Genomic DNA, 22,141 nt, shown 5'->3' with positions numbered 1-22,141 from the left:
ATATGTATTTATTGCAGATCTCAAATATTAAAGTCATCTAACTGCATAAACCTTTATTTATGTATTAAGATAAATGATTCACTATTATATATACTGATTTTTATTCGGACAGATCAAAGGGGAACAAGGAGTCCAGTTTCCCCGACGAAGTTGTTTTATATAAATAGTAAACATCCAGGAAATAGCCATTGGAACCCAACCCCCCCCCCCTCTACCCCGGTACAGTCGAACAGCATAAATGATTACCCCAGAATATACAATTTTGGTGGCCAAATTGAATCGTGTTAAATCCTTGATGCGTGTAGATGCACTTTGTTGTGGGGCAATTCCGTATTCTGACGCACCTTATATGGTATTGCTGGCATATCAGCGTAACGTACGCAGTTAGTGCAAGCGTTTTATGCGTGTTTTGAGTATTTTTATATTTCAAATATGATGTACATGTATATACTTACATTTAAATTGAATTTTCGGTGTTCTAGACGATCTTTTATCATACAGATGACACAGTATCATTGAGATGGAAGAAAAAAAACCGTAGGACTGACGACATTAAAAATTAAAATACAGTAAACATTGGTTTGAACATATTTTATTGTATATATAATATACAAAGGGTTTGAACACAACTTACTAGGTTTTTAATTACAAGTAATTTGCAATTGTAAAAGTAAACATTAAACATTAAAATACCCGGTAATTAGTGAAACTAGTAATTTGTGAAACTAGTATTTTTAGCAATGCAATTTTGTTTACGTTTGCATTACTAAGCAGTTGTTTATTCCAGTAGCTATATACATATGATCCGAATAGAGAGCTCTAGACGTTGCCTGGTTTGATTTTCCGATTATATATTGGGACTATAGTCTGTCGATCCCAAAATATTCATGCAGCACATTTGGACGATTTATAATGGAAAATGTTGACATCTTTTCTCCATTTGGAAGTCACTCAGAAGACCTTGCACAATTTTTCAACACTATCATCCGGGTCAGTGTTGAAATGCAAAACCCCGTAGACTTCTTTATTTTTAGCCGTGTATTTATACCAGCTGATAAGCTAGAGAGGACGTTTTCAAGAAAGAATAACGAGAATGTTTAATGCTTCTAAAAGAGAATCGCTTGAACCCCGAGGTATATAAAATATACAGCAAAAAGTAAATCGAGGATATTTTGGGACAGAATATAGTGGTCAATGCATGTACTGTTAATTTTGAGGAAATAAATATTCTTAAATGATTAATCTAATATTACTAATCTTTCAAAAAAATTAAAAAGGTACATAAAGTATATCGTTTTAGCATGATTAACAAATCTATGAGGTAAATAACGTTAGATAAGATTTTCCGTTTTCCCTTCCGTTCCGCGTTTTAGCAACACCCACAACATCACGAGTGGACTCATGAGGACCCCCTGATCTTGTGAGGATGCCCTTGATATTAAACACATTAAAGAAATCACTGAGACTGGAAATCACAATTTAATGAATTTACAACCAAGATTAAGCTCACTGTATTTGAAAAGAAAACGAGAAACTATTTGGTTATAACACAATATTATCTTGGTTATCAAATATACCATCATCAATTAATTGTCTGTACACAGAAATATCTACATATATACAACATGTACATTGAATTTCACACTGTTTATGTACACAGAAAAAAGACAATATATAATTTTGTTTACATGTATCACAAACTAGACAATATATCACAAATATAATTCAAGTAAGCAATGCTGGCACCAAATGTAACTAAAATGTATTACTCCTTATGTCTAGATGATTTTGGATTCTATGAACAGATGGCAAAAAATAGAAAACCATAAAAGAATTTAGCACTTGTGAAATTGTGGAATTTAATTTTGCCCCCCCCCCTTCCAATAACTTTAATTTTTTGTCTACAGGTGTATAACTTTAAAGTGAGAAATATCTTTCTTCGTTTTTGAATAGCTTGTAAAGTTTTTTTTTAAAAGTCTCAAAAGAACATCATAAATTTTAATTTATGTTCTCGCTTTACTTTTGTTTTGGTGATCGTAACTAAAATTTTCGTTTTCAAATCTCTAAAAAGATTATGTAGTTACATGTTTATATGTGTACATATATATTACATTTACAATGCAGTTATAACTGTATGGGAAACATCTCATCCTGAGATTACAGTATATTTTTGTACTTTCAGTGAATAACATGTATTGTGTTAGAAAATAAGGCTAGAATTAAAAAAGGAATGTTTTTAGATAGTCTAGAGAGTACATCATGTACATACATGTAAGAATGATGAAGACACAAAGGAATTAAATCAAGAAACAATTCAAACATTTTCTATACTCAGGTATGGAAAGGTAAAGAGGAAAACTAATTTTTTTTTTTTAAATCTCTCATCCTTGAAATGATGAAAAAGTGTTTACAGAATTATAATACGATGTACAATACCATAATAATCACACTGCAATGATATTACAATATTAAATAGTAATCTGATATTGCATCATAGTAATGATATTACATTGTACTTCAAAAAGTGAAGCAGTTGTTGACACAGCACAGCATTACACCAAGCAGTCCATTAAAAAAGTCAAATGATGGATCAGTAAAATCATGTCAGGGGTACACAGAGGGGGCATCGTAAACAAATACAAAATGTTCATTATAATTTTACAAAATGCTACTGTATACGTAATTAAATAATAAATATATATTTACATTCAACATTCTCTTCTACATTTACTAAAGATATATGATCTTGAATTAGAATTGTATGTATGCTGTACTGATATACATTTTAAGTATTTTGAAAATAATAACCAAAAGTGACATAAATTTTAGTTAGAAAAATGTCCTATTAAATAATAAATAACAATTTATTTACTCTTAAAACACATAATAATATTTATTCTGATATTTCCATGTAAATGTACCAATACCAGTACCAAATAGCTATTATTTCAATTATCTAATGTATTTCATGCATTCTCAGTATAAAGTATAAAATGAACTCCTTTGTCACGTGCATTGAAAACCCACAGCCAGTCTCACCAATTTTTTTATTTTTTTTGGTGGATAATTTTAATATAAAATGTCATTTCTTGCAAATGATTCCTGTCTATCTCATCCATTTTCGTTTGATGTTATTTTCTCATACCTTATTATGCTTTAAAAATATGCCTCTTACCAGTACATATTATTAAAAAATACTTGAAATATGTGCAAGACTGCGTGGCTGAGGGTTTTCAATGATGTGCCACAAAGCATAACATCTTAAAATCAGTAAGTATTTCATGAGGAAAACATATGCACTTCACTTAGAGCTGTACAGGTTTATAAATAGCACATCAATAGTGACCGACACTTTATTTAAAATCACACACTGTACAAATATACATGAACTTTTTATACAAGATCGGTTTTGTTTTTTATCTTTCAGCATTTAATGCCACATTTAATAAAGTCACTAAATTGTAATACATGTTTCAACTCATTATTTATAAAGGTTAAAATGACAATAAAATGATGTAAAATGTTGATAACATTGCATGAATAGACAGTATCTATCTGAATAAAACAGCTGTTGAGCCTGTAATAAATGCAATCTACACATCCATATCAATTGTATGCTACAAATTAATTGAACTTTTCACCAAAAAAGAATATTCTAAACTTCCTTAAATTAATTAATCCCCCAAAATTGATCAAAGAATTATATGAAGTATTTTGTAAGAAAAAAAATCTGACAAAGTATGAATCTTAGTTACTGTCCAATTAGGACACCTTAATTAATATGAATAATTACGATACAGAAATTTCTATACTTAAAACCTAAAGCCATACTTGTCATTCTCACATATAGTAAAAGGTTTGGAATTGCTCACAAACTATTATCATTTAAAATGGAAATAACAATATAGTAAACAAAATGTGAATATAAAAAACAATATATCACACCTGGCGGGAAATAAAGATCACTCGTAAGTCCTCGTACATAACAACGCGACCCGTGCATTCAGAATTAACAGATAACGGCTTTAACAATAAATACTCTTGGTCACCGACTCACTGATTGTCTTCTACCTGACAAGACTGTTAGAATATATTTTTTTTTCTTCTTCTAAGACTTCCTCTGAATAATATATACACAAAATGTATACCCACATTTTAAGTTACAGCAATGAGAAATTGACATCTAACAGCTGTATACTGCAGAAGATGGCCTGAAAAAATTGATCAGTAGCTACACACAGAATGGAGACCATGCAGATCTTGGCTACTCCCTGGACTGATAGAACAAGATGTATCCTGTCTCTGATGTCTTCTGCTGCATGTCTGCCGATGACATTCCATAGAAATCCTCTATTGCACTAGGGTCAATTTTCTACAATATTAAAATTTCTACCTGTAGGCTTTAAAACAACATGTACCAGTTCCATGTACCGGTACTTGAGTCACAACTTAAAAATTTTTTGCAGTAAACAACCAGTAACACATCATGCACAAATAAAAGACAAAAGCAAAGGCCGTCCTTAAAAATTGTTTGTTTGGAATTGCTGCCTGGAGGAAGGAAAGGGATTTTTTAAATGTTTATTTCAAACTTGAAGTTTCACTAATTAAAAATTGGTAAAAATAAAAATCTACTTTTAAAAAAAAGTTCATAATTTTTTGCTCATAAAATTTTATTGGCACGGGTATTTCATTAAGGCGGGAAAAAAATTCCAAACAAACAATCATTTTATTTTGGCCCAAAATGAATTATGATTATAACCATAATGGGTTATAAAATCTTAATACAAGAACAGTTTACTACATGTATGTACACCTAGGTAATCTTTACATGTAGAATTTAGGATTTACATTTTCCTCTTTGATTACTTACATCCACAACGTCATCGTCAAATAAGAGCCAGAATCCGTCACTTTTAACAATACTGACGTAATGGCCCCTATTGAGAGTGCTCCCTATGTGGATTACCACGGCAACAAGATCATACATCCGGTCCGGATTGTAAGCATCATCCGACTGAAAGAGTCATCAAGCAAAGTTATAATGGCTGAATTGGCTTGATAATTTTATTGTACAATCTGTTCAATTGCTTATAAATTTTTATTGTAAGATGTAATTTTTCATTATCCAAAAATGTCCAAATTGTCTATCTTCATGTATATCACCATGCTTGCACAATCTTAAGACAAATCACGATTAAACTTACTGTTTCAAACAATCGAAGTTCAAAAGTAAAGAGAACCCGATGTGAAAGCTTGGTAAATCTATTCAGCTGCTCCATATATTTGAATCTCTTTAAATGCAGAGCTAGAATCTTTGGAAGTTTTTTCACTCTCATTCTGTGGAAGAAGAATAGTATATATAGTTTTATATTTTTTTTTTAAATAAAAATATAATCCCCTAATGAATCCAAAGGCACCATGGAATCTTTAACATGGTAATTGTCTAAATATTGTCAACTTTAAAATGCTACATGTATATTAATATATATAACTGGGTTCAGGGGAATACAAACTAAGAAATAGATGACAGGCCTCTGATCTCCAAATGAAAAAAAATATTACCTGTACAGTTTATTACAATTGGTAATAAAATCTGGTAAAATGAATATCTGATAAATATCAATGCATTAACAATACTGTGAGGGCTGATGCATATAAATTGATTACTCACCTTTTCTGAGCCTCCTGTTTGGTGCCACACACCTCACAGTAATACTTGTGCTCATCACTGAGCGTCTCCATGGAGCTGAAGCCGCGCAGACAGTGAGTGATGCTGGTGTTCTGTTCCACGTCCACCGACAGATCCAGGAAATCCTCATCCTTACTGCTCACCTGCAACACAAAGGGGGGATCTAGAGGAACGGACTGAATCAATGATCTTATAATAGCATTGTATGTCACATGTAGTATAAATACTCAAACAGGAGCATTGTAAATATTTCACACACAGTGCAAATACTCAAATAGTAGCAATGTATGCATGTGTATCAAAATTAGTAAAATGCATACAAGTATCACATGCAGTAGAAATACTCTGATAGTAGCACAGTATGTCACATTACTACAAATACATGTGTACTAAAATAAAAGTATAATTGTATGTTACATGACTGTATCACAAATACATGTAGTAAGACTCTAACATGCAGTACCAGTAGTACAAATGTTTATATTGTTTTATGTACCATGTAGTACAAACAGTAATATTGTATGTCACATATAGTACATGTACTATAATAACACTTACCTCAAATCATGGTACCATCATGGAAGACATGAAGTAACAAATAAGTAAATAGAAACATCATAACTGTTACAGAACATTGGGATTCTTACTGTTTCACAAGTGAGGCAGCGTGTTTCGTTGGTAAATGTTCCCTGGAATAAATCTTCGACCCAGGTTGGTTCTGTTTTGTTCTGATTTTCAGCTCCATTTATTTTTCCTTTATTTCCTTGTTTTTCTGCTAAAAATACATAAAAATTTAAGAGTGCCACAAGTTGATCAAAAGGGTATTAAAATAATATTCAACACTAATTGCAGATCTTTATAAGACTGGACTGGGCTTAACTACAGAAAATTCAGATATTTATGCACAACTGAAAAAATCTTACTTATAGATAACATTAGATTAATTTCTCTGTTTTACTCAATTCATGGAAAGTCATACATTTCATGTAATAAAGGTGTTTAATGCTTTTTGTGCTGTTTCTCCAATACATGTAATAACTAGGTATTATAGTAGTGTTGATATTTTCCCCATCAATAAAACAACAAACAACAAGTTTTATGGACAAAATATTCAATAGAAAATTCAGTGTTTAAATATTCCACCCTTTTTTCTTTTTTAAAAACAGGAAAAGGAATAAATTACCAAGATGCATGACAGAGTCAAGGCTTGCTAAGTTGCTAACATGAATAAGCTAATGATCAAGACAGTTCAAGCCACATAGGTCAAGAATCTGCATAGCTCTTTCATATAATGGGAGCTAAATGATTATACGACCCTAAATTACAATGCTAATATATTGAAGTTAAATCAACTTACCCTGAAGAAGTTCAGACACACGATTCAACAGATAGTTCAGGAACTCGTGGGCATCTTGTTGCATGAAGTTGTCAAAGAGATCTGTAAAAAGAAAACAGATTTTTTATTATTTTAGATACCTTGAGAATTTCAAATTCAAGAATGATTATTTCCCACAGTAATAAAATACAGTGACACTTACCATACTCTTTTCTCAGACGAGTTATAAATTTTTTGGGTGCAATTGTGCCCACTTTTTTCTTTTGTGAAGCTATGCTGTAAAACAAATCAGCTAAGCATGTCAACAGTGATTCCTTTTTATTGTTCTTCTGCAGCTGTTTGAACTGTAGAACTCTATCTCGAAATGGGCGACAAAAATAAAGTGCCTGTAAAACTGAGTTGCAGTAGCATGTATTTCCAAACTGAAAAAAGAAATAAAATACAATTTGTTAGCAATCTGCATTGTCCATGTGTTTAAAAATTTGTCATAATAAATAATATCTTACAATCAATAGATTTCTTGAAGAAAAAAATTATTTTGACAACTCAGAATACCGGTAAGTTAAATAACCATGACCTGTCAATGACAAATTTAACATATTTAGCTAAGCATAAAACTCACATTTACAAGTCCAAAGTAATGTTCATTTGCAGGCAACTGATCTGACCCTATCTCCTTCTCCAAATGGGAATAGTTGTTGCCCTGAAATTCAAAGATTAAATTCTGAAGCAAAAGTAACATGTGTTATGGTTAAATATTTGCTCCCATTTTTAAAATAATTGAATTTGTAGTACCGGTATTTCACTTTTATATGAATATAAATTAGCATTATACATATTTATAACTTTCATTGAATATTTATAACCACGGTATGTATTTATATACTCTCAAATTGGCTGATTCTGTTATACCACTTGTTTGATATTTCATACATGTTCTTGACAGTATATATGTATGTATTACAAGTTGTCGTACTTAAGTATCAATTACATAAAACCTGAATAAAACAACACTAAAAATAAGGTAAATAAATAAATGTTTTATTTTCATGGTCTTCAAGTAGTATATGTGAATACCATCATCTGAAACCTATGGTCGGTCTCACTAATATAGAAGCGAGACCGACTGTGGGCTTCAGACGATGACAGGAACACACACATGACCAATTCAGGATTTGCAGAGTACCAGTATACCTTATACTATCATAAAGTTATATTCAGAGAATGACTCTTTGCAAAGTCAGAAGTGTTTTGATAAAAGTCAAGATAACCTTATATATCAATATTTATCTTAAAACATTGCAATATATATCTTTATAATTAATATCGATTCATTTTGGTGCGAAACGTCTCAGCCGGAAAGAGTGAATGGTCTTGACGCAAATAGTAAAAATCAGCGAAACGTCCTGATATCCAAATATAGTTATCGCTGAAACATGCTAACCGACCTCAGAAAACAAAGTGTGTTAAATTCATGTGCAGATCAAAAGTTGCCATAATTACATGTAAACAAACTACAACTACACTATAACACTTTACGGGGCTGGTAATGATTTTTTAATTAAAAGAATGTCAGAGGCAAATAAAATGACAAAATCTGTCGTAAAATGTCCCAGGAATTTGTTGGAATCAAATGTGTGTTCATAATGCGTACAAAAAATAAAATAACATAGTCCAAAACAAGAGCAATTTTTTTTTATTTTTTGGCTCATTAGGAACTGTAGCTCCCATGTTGTCCTTCTGAATATTTTTTCAGACCGGGGAGCTATGTACATGATGTAGTTGCTGTGTATTGAGTGTCAATTAATTTTTTCAATGTGAAGTTTTGATAAAACTTGACCATTCAGTCAAGAAATGTTTGCATTTGTACGAAATAAGTAATCTTTCTATACACTATTTTGATTGCAAAAGCATGAAAGAATGCGAATTTCGTAATTTTGATTCATGCATTTCCAAAATTCCTGAAGAGGACTTACAAGTAATAAAATGTCAGCAAAAGTCAATTCACGAATCTTGATACTGTGTGACAATATTTATGAATGCACTTTTTATGTTGCAAAATTCAAAACATGTTCTTACCATTTTGATTTGCAGAAATATTCTTGGTAAATAAATATTATTTTCGTCTCGATCGTTTAACGTCCTCCATATTGCTTTATCCGTTCGGAATACCTCGCACTTTTTCGATACTCCAATGTCGCGTTGCGAGGTATTCTGAAAATGTTCAATAATAGATAACTTTTACTGAGGTATACTTTGACAACTTATGAATAAATAAATTAGATCCTTCACGCTCTCGTATTTCATGTGTCGCGAGAGCGTGAAGGATCTAATTTTAATAAGATTGAAATAGAAAAACAAATTAAAAAAAGAAGAAGGATTGAAGAAATTTTTAAATGATAACTGTATATTTATGTTTTTTTAATTTAGATTTCTTACTTCTGACCACAAGTTTGTTACGTTTACACTTGAAACACATCATTAAAACTATAAAATTTTAGACAAATACATATTTAATAAAATATTTTTATGATACCGCCCTAAAATAATATATTGAAATTTCAGGCATCATATCACGTCACAGAAATGGAAAACTAAAAAGGTTTTTTTATTTAATATTTTGATGATAAATGGAATTAAAATTTCGACCAATTCTTGTAAAGAATATTTTGGTCTAGTCTTTTTTAAATGAAATTTATATACAATTACATCACAGTATTTAAAATTCATTGACACACTTTATATAGTAATAATTACATCTAACTAACTTTTATAGAGGGGTGAAGGTTGAAACTGAATGGATCATGATCAGTAAAGGTTAAAATTTGGCGCAGATCCAGAATTTTCTTCGGATTGGTGTTTTTTTAGGTTCCGAATCCCTATTTTTGGGGACTTTGTTATGTGAATTTAAATATTTTAGATTTTCCAAACCCCCGAGACTCTTCCCCCCCCCCCCCCCCCCGGACCCTCGCATGGTACATCGACCCGAACCAGGGACTTGCAATTTATATATGCCCCTGCTGAAACAACTTTCGTTTAAAAGATGATATTTGAATTTTAGCAAATGCAAGAACAGAACTATTGTGTTTTTCTGTTTTCACTGTAGAGGAACATTCTATAAAAACAAAACTCTTCTGTTGTTATACTATTGATGGGTGGATTGGGTGCATGCAAAACTATTTAAGCAAAAGGAGGAGAAGGTGGTGCACATTGATCTGACTCAATCAGACTGAGTCAAATCCCAGTGCGGTGGATGGTGGGGGGTTTTTTTTGGAGGGGGGGGGGGGGGTTACGAATCAGAAATTGTACAACCTGTTAAACTCTCTGCGTTTGCGCAATGTAATTTTCTTTTCATTTCCGGTCAGCCATAGTTTAGGTCTGTGCATTACACGTGCTGACAAATTTTGCACTTTTAACTTGATTAAATCCACACAGTTGTGTTTAATTTATATGAAAGTCAATATATATTTGATCTTACACTTAAATTCAACATTGAAAACCCATACTTTCGGGAGCACATTCTTTTAAAATGTTAACACTCATAACCGGGTAAATCGACACTCATTTTTAGCACGGAAAGTCACCACTTTTTGTAAACAGGGCGATATTTAATAAAGACATGATTAATTTGTGAAAACAATTAGTTTTAAATACTTAAAATGAATTTTTTTATATGAATCCTTAGGGTGAATATATTTCATTGAAGACTCCATGTACTCTTAAGCAGTTTATTTAGAAAAATACAGATTGTTTTAAAAGTTTCCGAAGCCGAATTGATAAAGTCATCTGTCAGAGTGAATACTTATATATTGTGACTATTTTAGTAAATAGGTACTATATACTCAGATTCTCCAAGATTTTATTTTCATTCATTTTTGTCGGTCCAATTTAATGACCAGTACTGTACATGTAATATATTGCAAAAAACAATCCATTCAAATTTTAATTTAAATAGGCACAATGACGAACACAAAGGGATACAGGCGTGGAACGCGTTACATGTTCTCCAGGCCATTCAAAAAGCATGGAGTCATTCCCCTGTCAACCTACATGCTCAACTACAAGAGAGGTGACATTGTTGATGTCAAGGTAATGATTTGAAAAACGGTTGATGCGTGTACTAAGTTAGTGTTAATACCATGTAGTTATCATACAACTTGTATGGTCAGAATTGATAAAGGACTGCTTTTAAAGAGGAGAAAAAATTACTTTTGATATCTTGTTTAAAAGCATTGTCCTTCATTACTGAAATGGTTAAATTGGTCAAACATGCTAATTCTGAAAGTTGATTTTTTTTTCATGGTAACAAAACTCAGAAAAATAACAACAGCAAAAATCTGGTTGGTCACAAAAAGGGTTTCTCATGCATAAAAAGAGTTTCTTGGATGATTGACAGTTGTTCTTCTATAGAAAAATACAAATGGATTATACATGAACTCCTCAGTGACACAAATATTCTCAGGTTGCATATCGATTTTATGAATAAAATTACTGTTAACATTTTTTATTATCATGGACATACGTGGCTTTCTTTATTAATTTTCAGAGCTCATAATGGGATCATTCAGCTTCTGTATTTTAGATTGAATCGACATTCATTTCATTATTCCTGAGTTAAAATTAAGTACTTTTTATATTATATTTGGCCAAACTTAAATAACTGCCTTCATTTGCATTAAATCGTCTAATTCTCATTAAAGACTTTAGAATGTTGCTATGCTTCAATTTTAAGGTCTTCTGGACTCTAGGAAAAATCTTTCATTAAATAGAATCAAGGAGCTTACTGTGCAATGAATAGGAAAATGTTTCACATATGTATTACATGTAGTAATATGTAATTTTTATTGTAGGGTCATGGAGCTGTTCAAAAGGGCATGCCACACAAGTTTTACCATGGCAAGACTGGTAGAGTTTTCAATGTAACTAAACACGCTGTTGGAGTCATCATCAACAAGAGAGTGAGGTGGGTTTATGAAAATGAAACTCTTTTTAGCTCACCTGAGCTGAAAGCTCAAGTGAGCTATTCTGATCACATTTTGTCTGTCGTCCGTCTGTCCGTCCGTCTGTCCGTAAACTTTTCACATTTCCAACATCTTCTCAAGAACTGCTAGGCCGATTTCAACCAAACGTGGCACAAATCATCCTTAGGCAAAGGGGATTCAAAGTTGTGAAAATTAAGGGCCACAACCGTTTTCAAGGGGAGATAATTAGAAATTAATGAAAAATTTCGAGAAATTTTCAAAAATCTTCTCAAGAACCAGAAAGCCAGGAAAGCTGAAACTTGTGTGGAAGCATCCTCAGTTAGTGTAGATTCAAAGTTGTGAAATTCATGACCCCCGGGGGTAGGATGGGGCCACAATGGGGGGTCGAAGTTTTACATAGGAATATATAGAGTAAATCTTTAAAAATCTTCTTCTCAGAAACTAATCAACCAGGAAAGCTGAAACTTGTGTGGAAGCATCCTCAGGTAGTGTAAATTCAAAGTTGTGAAAATCATGACCCCTGGGGTTAGGGTGGGGCCACAATGGGGGGTCGAAGTTTTACATAGGAATATATAGAGTAAATCTTTAAAAATCTTCTTCTCAGAAACTAATCAGCCAGGAAAGCTGAAACTTGTGTGGAAGCATCCTCAGGTAGTGTAGATTCAAAGTTGTGAAATTCATGACCCCCGGGGGTAGGATAAGGCCACAATGGGGGGTCGAAGTTTTACATAGGAATATATAGAGTAAATCTTTAAAAATCTTCTTCTCAGAAAGTGATCAGCCAGGAAAGCTGAAACTTGTGTGGAAGCATCCTCAGGTAGTGTAAATTCAAAGTTGTGAAAATCATGACCCCTGGGGTTAGGGTGGGGCCACAATGGGGGGTCGAAGTTTTACATAGGAAAATATAGAGTAAATCTTTAAAAATCTTCTTCTCAGAAACTAAACAGCCAGGAAAGCTGAAACTTGTGTGGAAGCATCCTCAGGAAGTGTAGATTTAAAGTTGTGAAAATCATGACCCCCGGGGGTAGGATGGGGCCACAATGGGGGGTCGAAGTTTTACATAGGAATATATAGAGTAAATCTTTAAAAATCTTCTTCTCAGAAACTAATCAGCCAGGAAAGCTGAAACTTATGTGGAAGCATCCTCAGGTAGTGTAGATTCAAAGTTGTGAAAATCATGATCCCTAGGGGTAGGGTGAGGCCACATTGGGGGGGGGGGGGGTAGTTAAAATTTTACATAGGAATATATAGAGTAAATCTTTAAAAATCTTCTTCTCAGAAACTAATCAGCCAGGAAAGCTGAAACTTGTGTGGAAGTATCCTCAGGTAGTGTAGATTCAAAGTTGTGAAAATCATGACCCCTGGGGGTAGGGTGAGGCCACATGGGGGGGGGTGTTAAAGTTTTACATAGGAATAAAGAGTAAATCTTTAAAAATCCTCTTCTCAGAAACTAATCAGCAAGATAATTCTTTATAATTGTTAAGACTTTGGCTCCAGGACAATTCTTCGGCCTCACAAGAAGGTTCAGAGTTTGATGTAGCTAAATATCCCATATATAAACAATTGTAAAGGATCTTTTTGAGAACTGCAATACTCAACATGTGATATGACTATAAAATTGAAGCAGGCGGCTATATTTTCATTAGAATCTTTTTGAATTACTGCTTTGGGTTATTGCCCTTGATTTATTGATTCTTGATTATTTTAATTAATGCATCCACTGTTAACCAATTATTGTGATGATTATTTTTATACTATATTAAATATTCAATGTATATAAGTTGTTCTGCATAAGTAGTTTTGGGTTAGGCTGGATTAGTTTGTTTATTTTTGATTTCCAATTTTTAGATACTATGAATTATTTTAGGCCGGCACATATATAGGGACAGTGTCTATTGCAATGCACCAAGCGACTGTTTGGGGTTAATCTTGAACAGGTACAGAGATTGAGGGTGTGGACATCCCTGCTCTATCTAATCTTCGTGTTTATCTAACCAATGATACAGAATAAGCGGCCATTTCTGCCCTGTATCGCATTAATACAAGTGTGCTGTCATACCTGTTTGTATTGGTGGTGGTTGCGGCAGAGCACTAGTGTATGGTCATCCCTGCTGGTGTTCTGGCCTTTCTAGCGCAAGTGTGCGGCACTCCCTGCGTTTGGTTGAGCTGTTGGCGCAAGTGTGCGGTCATCCCTGCTTGCGTTATCTCTGCTTGCGTGAACGTTGGTACCTGTTGAGTTGCGTAGGTGTGTGGTCATCCCTGCCTGCGTAACGTTGAGTCCCTATATATGTGCAGGAGCGGTGATTAAAGTCTGCTCTTGTAAATATTGGCAGCAATCAGGGCTATCCGAGTTCCAAGGGGAAAAAATGGATTTTATTTATACAGGATCTACATGTATTAATGTACATTGTCCAGATTGTATTATGACTCCATTAAGCTGACTTTATCATACCTATTGTTCCTCAGGTGAGCGATGTGGCCCATGGGCCTCTTGTTTTTCTTTGCTTATGAATTTTTGTTATCATAGCCTTTTCCACTGGTGACTGTGAATTGTGATTTGTGATCATTTTAACTTTTTAGCCTATCAATTTGTCAAAAAAAATTAGAAATGCAGGAAAATACATTTATTAATAATTGTACAGGGAAAGGGTCATCCCCAAACGAATCAACGTGAGAATTGAGCACGTTAAACACTCCAACTGCCGACTCGAGTTTTTGAAACGAGTGGCCAATAATGAGCAGGCGAAAAAGGCTGCCAAGGAGGGAGGAGAAAGGAAGAACCTGAAACGATTCGTAAGTCTTTCAAGTTTTCCAACTGAATGCTTTTTTTATTCTGAAGAACATTTCATATTGCTATCACAAGAATTAAAGATACTTTTTCAAGTTAAAGTTCGTTGTAAGAACAACATGTTATAGAAACACAGCTTGAGGTTGCGATTTGTGTTTAACATGTATTTCATGCACAGCTTACATTCACTTTTGAAGTTAGTCTATGATGAACTCCATATATGCTGTTCACATTCTGAGTCACTGTGGAGAATTCTTAATCTGAGACTGGTGAAAATAACTTGACTCTTCTTTTTATACAATTCATGCAAACTGAATTTCATTCTGACATGAAAGTTTTGATTTTTTTTTTTTCAGCCTGAGCTGCCCAGAAAGAAGCACTTTGTCAGCACAAAGTACAACAAGCCTGAAGTGTTGGAACCTATACCTTATGAATTCATTGCATAAATTAAAGTGTTGACAAACATTTTGGTGTCGTAGTATTTACTAGTATTACACATAAGCTGTGTAGACCACAGAACACAAGCAGTAGAACATCAACAAGGCTTATCAGAGAAATTATCTTTTCTTTTATAAGCATCATATCCCAGTGCGCTACATAGTTTATTAGTAAAACCAAAAATTAAGATGCAACACTGAGCCTTGAGTAACGTGATTAATCAGTAATATGGGGTAGAGAAAACGTGAAAGAAAATAATGTGGACGACGACGATGTTATTACGGCAGTGATTAGTCTGTTTATCTGTCTACTATTTGTCCAAGGGTATGGCTCATACTTCACGCACAGTGCCTTTGGGAAATTTTGTTGAAGTGACCTTGAACCAAGGTTTTAGGTCAAAGTCTTATTGGACAAAATTCCTTGTCCAGACCATATATTCTTTATCTGGCATTTTCTGGCAAAAATTTGATCCACAGAGTGCCTTTTGGTAAATGGTGTGCAATAATTCTAAGTAAAATGTCAAGGTTTAAGACCTTAGTGAAGAATCCTTGTTGAAACCTTATTTTCCTTGCCTTATCTGGATCATACTTATGCTTGTTGGTAAAAGATGTGCAATGAGCAATGACGTGCAATCGATTTAAGTTTCTTAGTCAAAAGCAAAGATCAAAGCAGATCTTTTTTCTTTCCCCTTTATACTATTTTGGTCAGACTTTACCAAAAGACTGCATTTAGGTAAGGAGTTTGGCAACCTTTAAACAAGTCTTGGAGGTCATAGCATAGTAGACCTGTAAAATCCTTGTCCCAACTCTAGAGTGCTAGTTATATAAGGGATGAGCAATGATTTTTAACTAAATTTGTAAGTCATCAGAAAAGATTGAAAGCAAAGGATTATAGGATAGCATAAATTCAAAATTTAATGTTCATGAACTAAATTATTAAAATTTGCACAGACTTGGAACAAAACTCAGTTTTGAATCTATAATACATGTATATGTACCCAGAAGATTCTTGCACAGTAATATAAACAATTGTAGTTCTTGAGAAAAAGATTTTTAATACAATTTTCTGTATATTTCTATAACAAATTTTGAACCCTTCTTTGGACCCCAGTACTGATCTAGAGGTCATGTTTTAATCTAACAGTTTTAAAAATTAGTTGTAGAGAGGACACCAATGAACCCCCTTCATGTTTTTTTTGAGATTTTAAATCTTCAAAATAAGTCTGTTTATAGTGATGCAGTTCGACAGCTATTCTGAGTGATTAAAAAGGTATTGTCCTGTTCTTGTATGCATATTTTTCAAGCAAAATGACATGTAGGACTTCATATTTTATTACTTTTATATCTTTTGGTAACATTTTGGCCAGTTCCGGGCAGAAACAAACCATTGCAGGTAATGTTTATGTTCTCATCCTCAAATGTAAAAGATGGTGCCACACATCCCCCTGAAATTTGGCCATGTGATTTTAGAGAAGTAAAAAATGTGAAAGTTTACAGAAGCACAGAGAGACAAGCGGTTGTTGAACAACTGGTTTTCAGAAAAGCTCATTTGAATATTTGCTTAAAAAAAGAAAGTGGTCAAAATTTGTTCAGTTTCGGCAATCTGGCCAGAAAAAAAAATAATGACCAGTCTGTGTTTTCCATGATATACACCATTTATGTACATCTATCTTGAAATTTGTAGCCTTTTTTTTTTTGATACAATAAATAACCAAAGCTGCATATTCTATAGGTTGAACCTGCTTTTGATTAGTATAGGCATAGGCTTATAGCTTTTTCACTGTCTCTCACAGATATACGTCAGCAAATGCAAGTTTTTTTTTAATGGCCTTGTGTTTTTTGTACATATACAAGCTTTTTGTAGAAAGAAATGACATTTTCACATCCATCTGATTAGATCTCGACTTTACTTTATAAAGGATGAATTCTCCAAAATGATACAACAATAATTTAACGGGGTAAACATTTTATTGTAAAATTAATTGCACATTGGTTCAGTTAATTTAAAACAATTTATTTAATGACAATATACATGTAAAACAATCATATTTTGTAACAAATTTTCTTAACTGTTCATTTGATTTAATTAACACATGTAAACTTTTGACAAACTTTCAAAATTTCTCATTGCTGACAAATATAAAATCATAAAAAGGTATTGATTTTTTTACTTTAAAAAATTATAATATTGAACTCTACTTTTAATACACATTACGGACGAGACCAGTCAGCAGAGGATGCTCACTCCTCCATGGCACATCGCCATGCACATTTCATTAAAGTACAATGGAGTTTGATCATTTTTATTTTCTTTTGTTTTACTTGCGTGTTGCAATCTGTAACCTTGCTTGTAAATCAAAGATAACAACCAATTCTTCACAAAATTGTAATTGACTCCAATCAATTTATAAAAACTAAAACATGGGTTGATAATGTTATGAAAATAATGTTAAATCAATCAGGAAATTTTTAAATAATATAATTCTCTCAATCAGGAAGTTTTCAAATAAATTTTAGTTTTAAGCTGAAGTTAACCTCAACTCCTGTAAAACTACAGTATTCATAATCACTCCTCATATTGTAGCATAAAAGTATCTAAAACTGACATCAAAATATTTGAATTTAAATGCAATCTGCATATTGCCAATTGTTGCAATCTGCATATTGCCAATTGTTACAAATGGAGAGAATAAAATATAAGATAATGCAACTGCCAAAAAAATCCATTTCTTAAAGGTCTAAAAACAATTCAAACAAGAAGGTAATATATAAAAGGGTTAAATCAAAACTTTACAACCACCAGGTCTATTAGAATCAAATCAGACATTTTTGAAATCTTTGAAATTTCAAAATGATATTCCAAACAATTTTTTTTTTGGTCACATTCACTAAATGAATACCATAAATTATCTGTAACAGTAACAAAATGTAATACATGTATAATAACAGTATTTAAATCATGACTAAACCATTCTCTAATTAGGTTAATGCATGATGATTACTTTTAAATTCTCTTGTGGTAAAAAAAATGGATTAAAAAGACAATTAATTTTAGCAAGTATAAAATTTTTAAAAAAGGTGTAAAAAGTTGTTCATCAATACTCATGAGACCATTCAGCTTTGAAAATTTGTTTGCTATCTTTCTCTATTCCCTGATGACAATTCATTTGACTGACTTTCCCTAACAATTCAGAAAAGGTTGAAAATACTGTAAACCAACTTTCATTTGCATATCTCTGTTATTTTATTTTCAAATTAGTCACTGTGAACCAGTTTATGTCTGGTAAATAATAAAGTTGTAGCAAATAAAAGTTGGTTTACAGTAGCTTTTTTATCCCCCTACTTATGATTTTACCTCTCCTACCTCCTTCAAAGTTTAAACATTTGGAAGAGCTGAGCAAACAACATTCTAAAGATGGCCTTTACTTTGATCAAATTATAACAACTGAATGAAGATTGATGAAATCCACACTGTCCTTGAGCGTCTACACAATTTTAACATTGATAACCAACAACAAGTATCTCGGAGATTCAACAGACATACAGAATACATATAATATGTTCCGATTTACACATGGACAATGTAGTATTATGTACTGCATGATGAATGTAAAGGAGTCGGCTAGCCTTGGACATTGCCATAAGTCCCGTTTGGAGGTCGGTAAAGCTTGGGAACATACAGAAGCTGGAAGCTGTTGAAGGCATACTTCCTAGAACCAATGTTTTTATACGTGTTTTCTCGTCTCACTCCCTCACTGAAATGAAAGAATATGGATTACTGTATATGCATGAATAAATGATTGCACAGGCAAAGGTAAGTAAACTGAAACCATTACAAGTATGGTACATGTTTTACACCCTAAAGTTTAAAGTGGCTGCATAATACATGCAACAATGAACATGAGCAAAAACTCTTAATATTTCAAAGGTAGGAAAAAATGTTTTATAGTTTATAATTTCAAAGAAACAGCAATGCCTGGCTGAATCTGCAGACTTTAAAGTTTAAGTCTAACATTTCTAACTAATCTAAACTGAGATTTGCCTCAGTTTGATTAATGTCCAACTTTTCAGTCAAATCCTTGCTGAGATTAATCTTTTAATGCAAATTTCTTTTTTGTTAAGAATGCAAACTTTATGACAACCAAAGGCTTTGATGAAAGAAAATGCCATTGAGTTTTTGGATTCATTTCTTAAATATTTCAGTCAATTCTTCATTTGATTTTTTTTTAACTGCAATATTTTCCTGTACAGCGTGTACTGAATGTGTCCTACCTTCTGAAGCAGTCCAGGGCTTGGGAGAACACATGAGAGGCTAGGTCATGCTCCTGTTGTAGAATATAAACTTGCTCCAGGGTCACACTCATGGAGGTTCTATCTTTGGCACTCTTACAACTCGTTACCCGAATTCCATTAACTTTACGACAAATCTGGAAAAAATACATGTAATAATCATCTTTGATATTAAATATCTTTCATGTCATATCATTATATCAACATATTATTAAGAGTAAATGTATTTTTCACAAACCTCTGCAGCTAGCTTCAGGACATCAGTATTTTTGCTTTTCTTGGAGGCTGTGTTGTACACAAGTTTGCTTTTCAAATCATTCATAGTACCTTGACCTGATTTTCCTTTATCTGCAAATGAATATACATCTAAATGAATTGATTATACATATGTATATGTGCTAATGTTTAATTATGAGTTTTAATAAAAGTTTAAAAAATGCACAGTAGATAATTACCTAAACTTCCAAATATCTTCTCATATTTCTCTAAATATGAAATCACTTTGGTAACATTCTCTGTATTGATTTTTTCTTGTAGTGAAGTGTCTCCAATTCTTGAATAAAGAATAGAAATATATATAACATTCCATTGATACAAATGTATTTAAATGGATAAAAAACATATTCATGCTATCATCTTATGTCAGTAGAAGTCTATACATACTTTTGACTTAGATGGTTTTATTTCAATTTTAGGCCCAGAAGGCATAAAAGATTACGGTACATGTTAATAAACAATGTACAATATAAAATAAGAATTTCATTGTGTCTATACTCCTTATTAAAAGAAATGTGGGGCTACTTTTTTCTTCTTCTTCTACACTATAAAATTGGCTCCTCTAGTTAAGTTTTTTTTTTATATAAGTCTTCTCTACTTTCTGTGTGACTTAAACCTTTGGTCGGCAAAGGTGCCTTTGATAGAAATGAACACATACTGAAATCTTAAATGTAAATATAAAGTACTTGGTCAGTTTTAGAAAACTTATGAAGAGATCAAGTGAGTGAGTGTTATTGCAAATTTAACAGAATGTCGAGGTCCTTTTCTGAGATGGTGAGTAAAGTCTTACTTGTCTGCTAATGAGGCCTGCTCATTAATGCCGATGTTGAACAGTACTGGAGTGACATTAACTTTCCCTCCTCTCTGTAATTCATTTGGCAGTTTGTTGAACATTTCATCTTGGAGGGGTATACTCACACAGACGCAATGTCTGAAAGAAACAAAGAGCAAAATTATGTGAGCTAGTGTTTGGAAACTAGTTGTCATGAAGAAAAAAATCCAAAGATTTTAACATCTAGTACAGTTCTGAGATAACCCCTAAACTTCATGAAGATGGGTACATAATAAGTAAACAAGAATTTTTCGAAAATTGTATGACAGCTAGAACTATATTAACTATACCTGTGAAAATCTCCAAAAGCACCACTTTTAAAATGACTGAAATTGAATCATAAACACATTTTTTAAATCAACTTGCTTTGACAGAGGAAAAGAAAATTAATTTACAATGAAAATGCATAGTCAAGCTCAGTTTAAACAAACAATTACCCATCCTGAAAGACTGTTGGGGAAACACTTGGGTCATCAGTTTTGACAAACTGAAATCTGACAAACTTTAAATCATCTACTGCTACACAGAAATCTTCTATCATTCCCATTTCATCACCATGGCAACTAAGTAATCCCTCAAATTGACAAAATATTCCTACTTCCTGTATCTGTTTAAGGAACTCTTCATTGGATATACAGCTGGTTATCTTGGTAACAAAGCCACTAACAAGTGTTGTAAGCTGAAAGAGAAAATAGACATACCGGTATGATCAATTTTAGACATAACACGTTCTATGAATGCATTTTAATTTTTTTTTTGGGGGGGGGGGGGGGGGAGGGGGAAGGGATATAATAATTAATATTACACTACCATACCAAAAAAAAAAAAATATCTTTGAGATGACGGCTATCTCAAAAGGCCCTATTTTAGTAAAAACAACTTTAGAAGAACAATGTTTTATAGGACTTAGTTTTGACCTTAATATTGGTTCAAGATCACTGCACATCATTTATCCAACAAGCAATTATGCATGAATTATAAGGCAGATGCAAGAGACAAGAGGAGAAAAGACAAGTTTTTTTATTACACAGGGGTCTGCCATGACCCTGAAAATTGAGAAGAAAAAACTCAATGCAAGTTCACCTCACACCATTTTTCTTCAGGCAGTCTTTAGGTGAAGTCTGAGGACCAAGGTGAGAGAAAATCTTGTCTGCATGGATAAGAATTTTAAATGATCTGCTACAACATTGACCCTTGACTTAGAAACTATCAATATCACTACACCCACTTCCCTATAGGCAGTCTATTGGTGAAAGCCAAGCAAAGAGAAATCGTGGTCCAAACTAAATTTTTATCTGCTATAAACTTCACCTTTGACCTTAAAACTTGGTTCAATATCAAGTAATACTTTTTACCCACATGCAACTTTATGTGAAGTTTGAGCTAGATAGGGTCAAGGGGAGGGAATATATGACCCAAACAAGGATTTTAAACAAAGGTCAGCTATGACTTTAAACTTAGATGAACAAACTTGGTTCAAGGTGACTGCAAGGTTTACTCTTTACCCAAAG

General features: G+C 32.8%; 3 protein-coding genes across 8 annotated transcripts in view; 1 reads left to right on the top strand and 2 right to left on the bottom strand.

Annotated features, from left to right (window-relative positions):
- Positions 1 to 1,463: 1,463 nt before the first annotated feature.
- LOC128191750 (ubiquitin carboxyl-terminal hydrolase 46-like) lies at positions 1,464 to 9,226 on the bottom strand. 2 transcript variants are annotated; one of them, XM_052864004.1, is made up of 9 exons: positions 9,105 to 9,226; positions 7,648 to 7,728; positions 7,228 to 7,447; positions 7,047 to 7,127; positions 6,337 to 6,464; positions 5,672 to 5,832; positions 5,205 to 5,337; positions 4,871 to 5,014; positions 1,464 to 4,372 (listed from the first exon to the last, which is right to left on the bottom strand). In XM_052864004.1, the coding sequence occupies exons 1-9, from the start codon at positions 9,105 to 9,107 to the stop codon at positions 4,265 to 4,267; spliced, it is 1,059 nt and encodes a 352-aa protein (XP_052719964.1). In that variant the 5' UTR covers positions 9,108 to 9,226; the 3' UTR covers positions 1,464 to 4,264. The 2 variants fall into 2 exon arrangements, with proteins under 2 accessions (XP_052719964.1, XP_052719965.1); XM_052864005.1 differs by having other exon boundaries at positions 6,337 to 6,461.
- Positions 9,227 to 10,370: 1,144 nt separating this feature from the next.
- Positions 10,371 to 15,260, top strand: LOC128191751 (60S ribosomal protein L21-like). Its single transcript, XM_052864006.1, has 5 exons — positions 10,371 to 10,401; positions 10,981 to 11,114; positions 11,876 to 11,988; positions 14,650 to 14,800; positions 15,152 to 15,260. Exons 2-5 carry the CDS (start codon positions 10,986 to 10,988, stop codon positions 15,239 to 15,241), a joined length of 483 nt encoding a protein of 160 aa, XP_052719966.1. The 5' UTR covers positions 10,371 to 10,401; positions 10,981 to 10,985; the 3' UTR covers positions 15,242 to 15,260.
- A 1,879-nt stretch (positions 15,261 to 17,139) lies between these two features.
- Positions 17,140 to 22,141, bottom strand: part of LOC128191749 (type II inositol 3,4-bisphosphate 4-phosphatase-like) — a 29,581-nt gene continuing 24,579 nt past the window's right edge. For 2 of the 5 annotated variants that reach the window (XM_052863999.1, XM_052863998.1), the window contains 7 exons: positions 21,068 to 21,309; positions 20,921 to 20,956; positions 20,589 to 20,729; positions 19,978 to 20,075; positions 19,761 to 19,870; positions 19,505 to 19,659; positions 17,141 to 18,987 (listed from right to left, as the gene is read on the bottom strand). In XM_052863999.1, the coding sequence (XP_052719959.1) occupies positions 18,855 to 18,987; positions 19,505 to 19,659; positions 19,761 to 19,870; positions 19,978 to 20,075; positions 20,589 to 20,729; positions 20,921 to 20,956; positions 21,068 to 21,309 (915 nt within the window). In that variant the 3' untranslated portion in view covers positions 17,141 to 18,854. Of the gene's footprint in view, positions 18,988 to 19,504; positions 19,660 to 19,760; positions 19,871 to 19,977; positions 20,076 to 20,588; positions 20,730 to 20,920; positions 20,957 to 21,067; positions 21,310 to 22,141 lie in introns of all 5 variants that reach the window. The other 3 variants (XM_052864000.1, XM_052864002.1, XM_052864003.1) reach the window with 3 other exon arrangements.

Source organism: Crassostrea angulata, chromosome 7 (genome assembly GCF_025612915.1).
Source record: "Crassostrea angulata isolate pt1a10 chromosome 7, ASM2561291v2, whole genome shotgun sequence".
In the NCBI taxonomy this organism is placed as follows: Eukaryota; Metazoa; Mollusca; class Bivalvia; order Ostreida; family Ostreidae; genus Magallana; species Magallana angulata.
The sequence above is the reverse complement of the archived record's forward strand: the minus strand, read 5'-3'. Positions and strand labels throughout refer to the sequence as shown.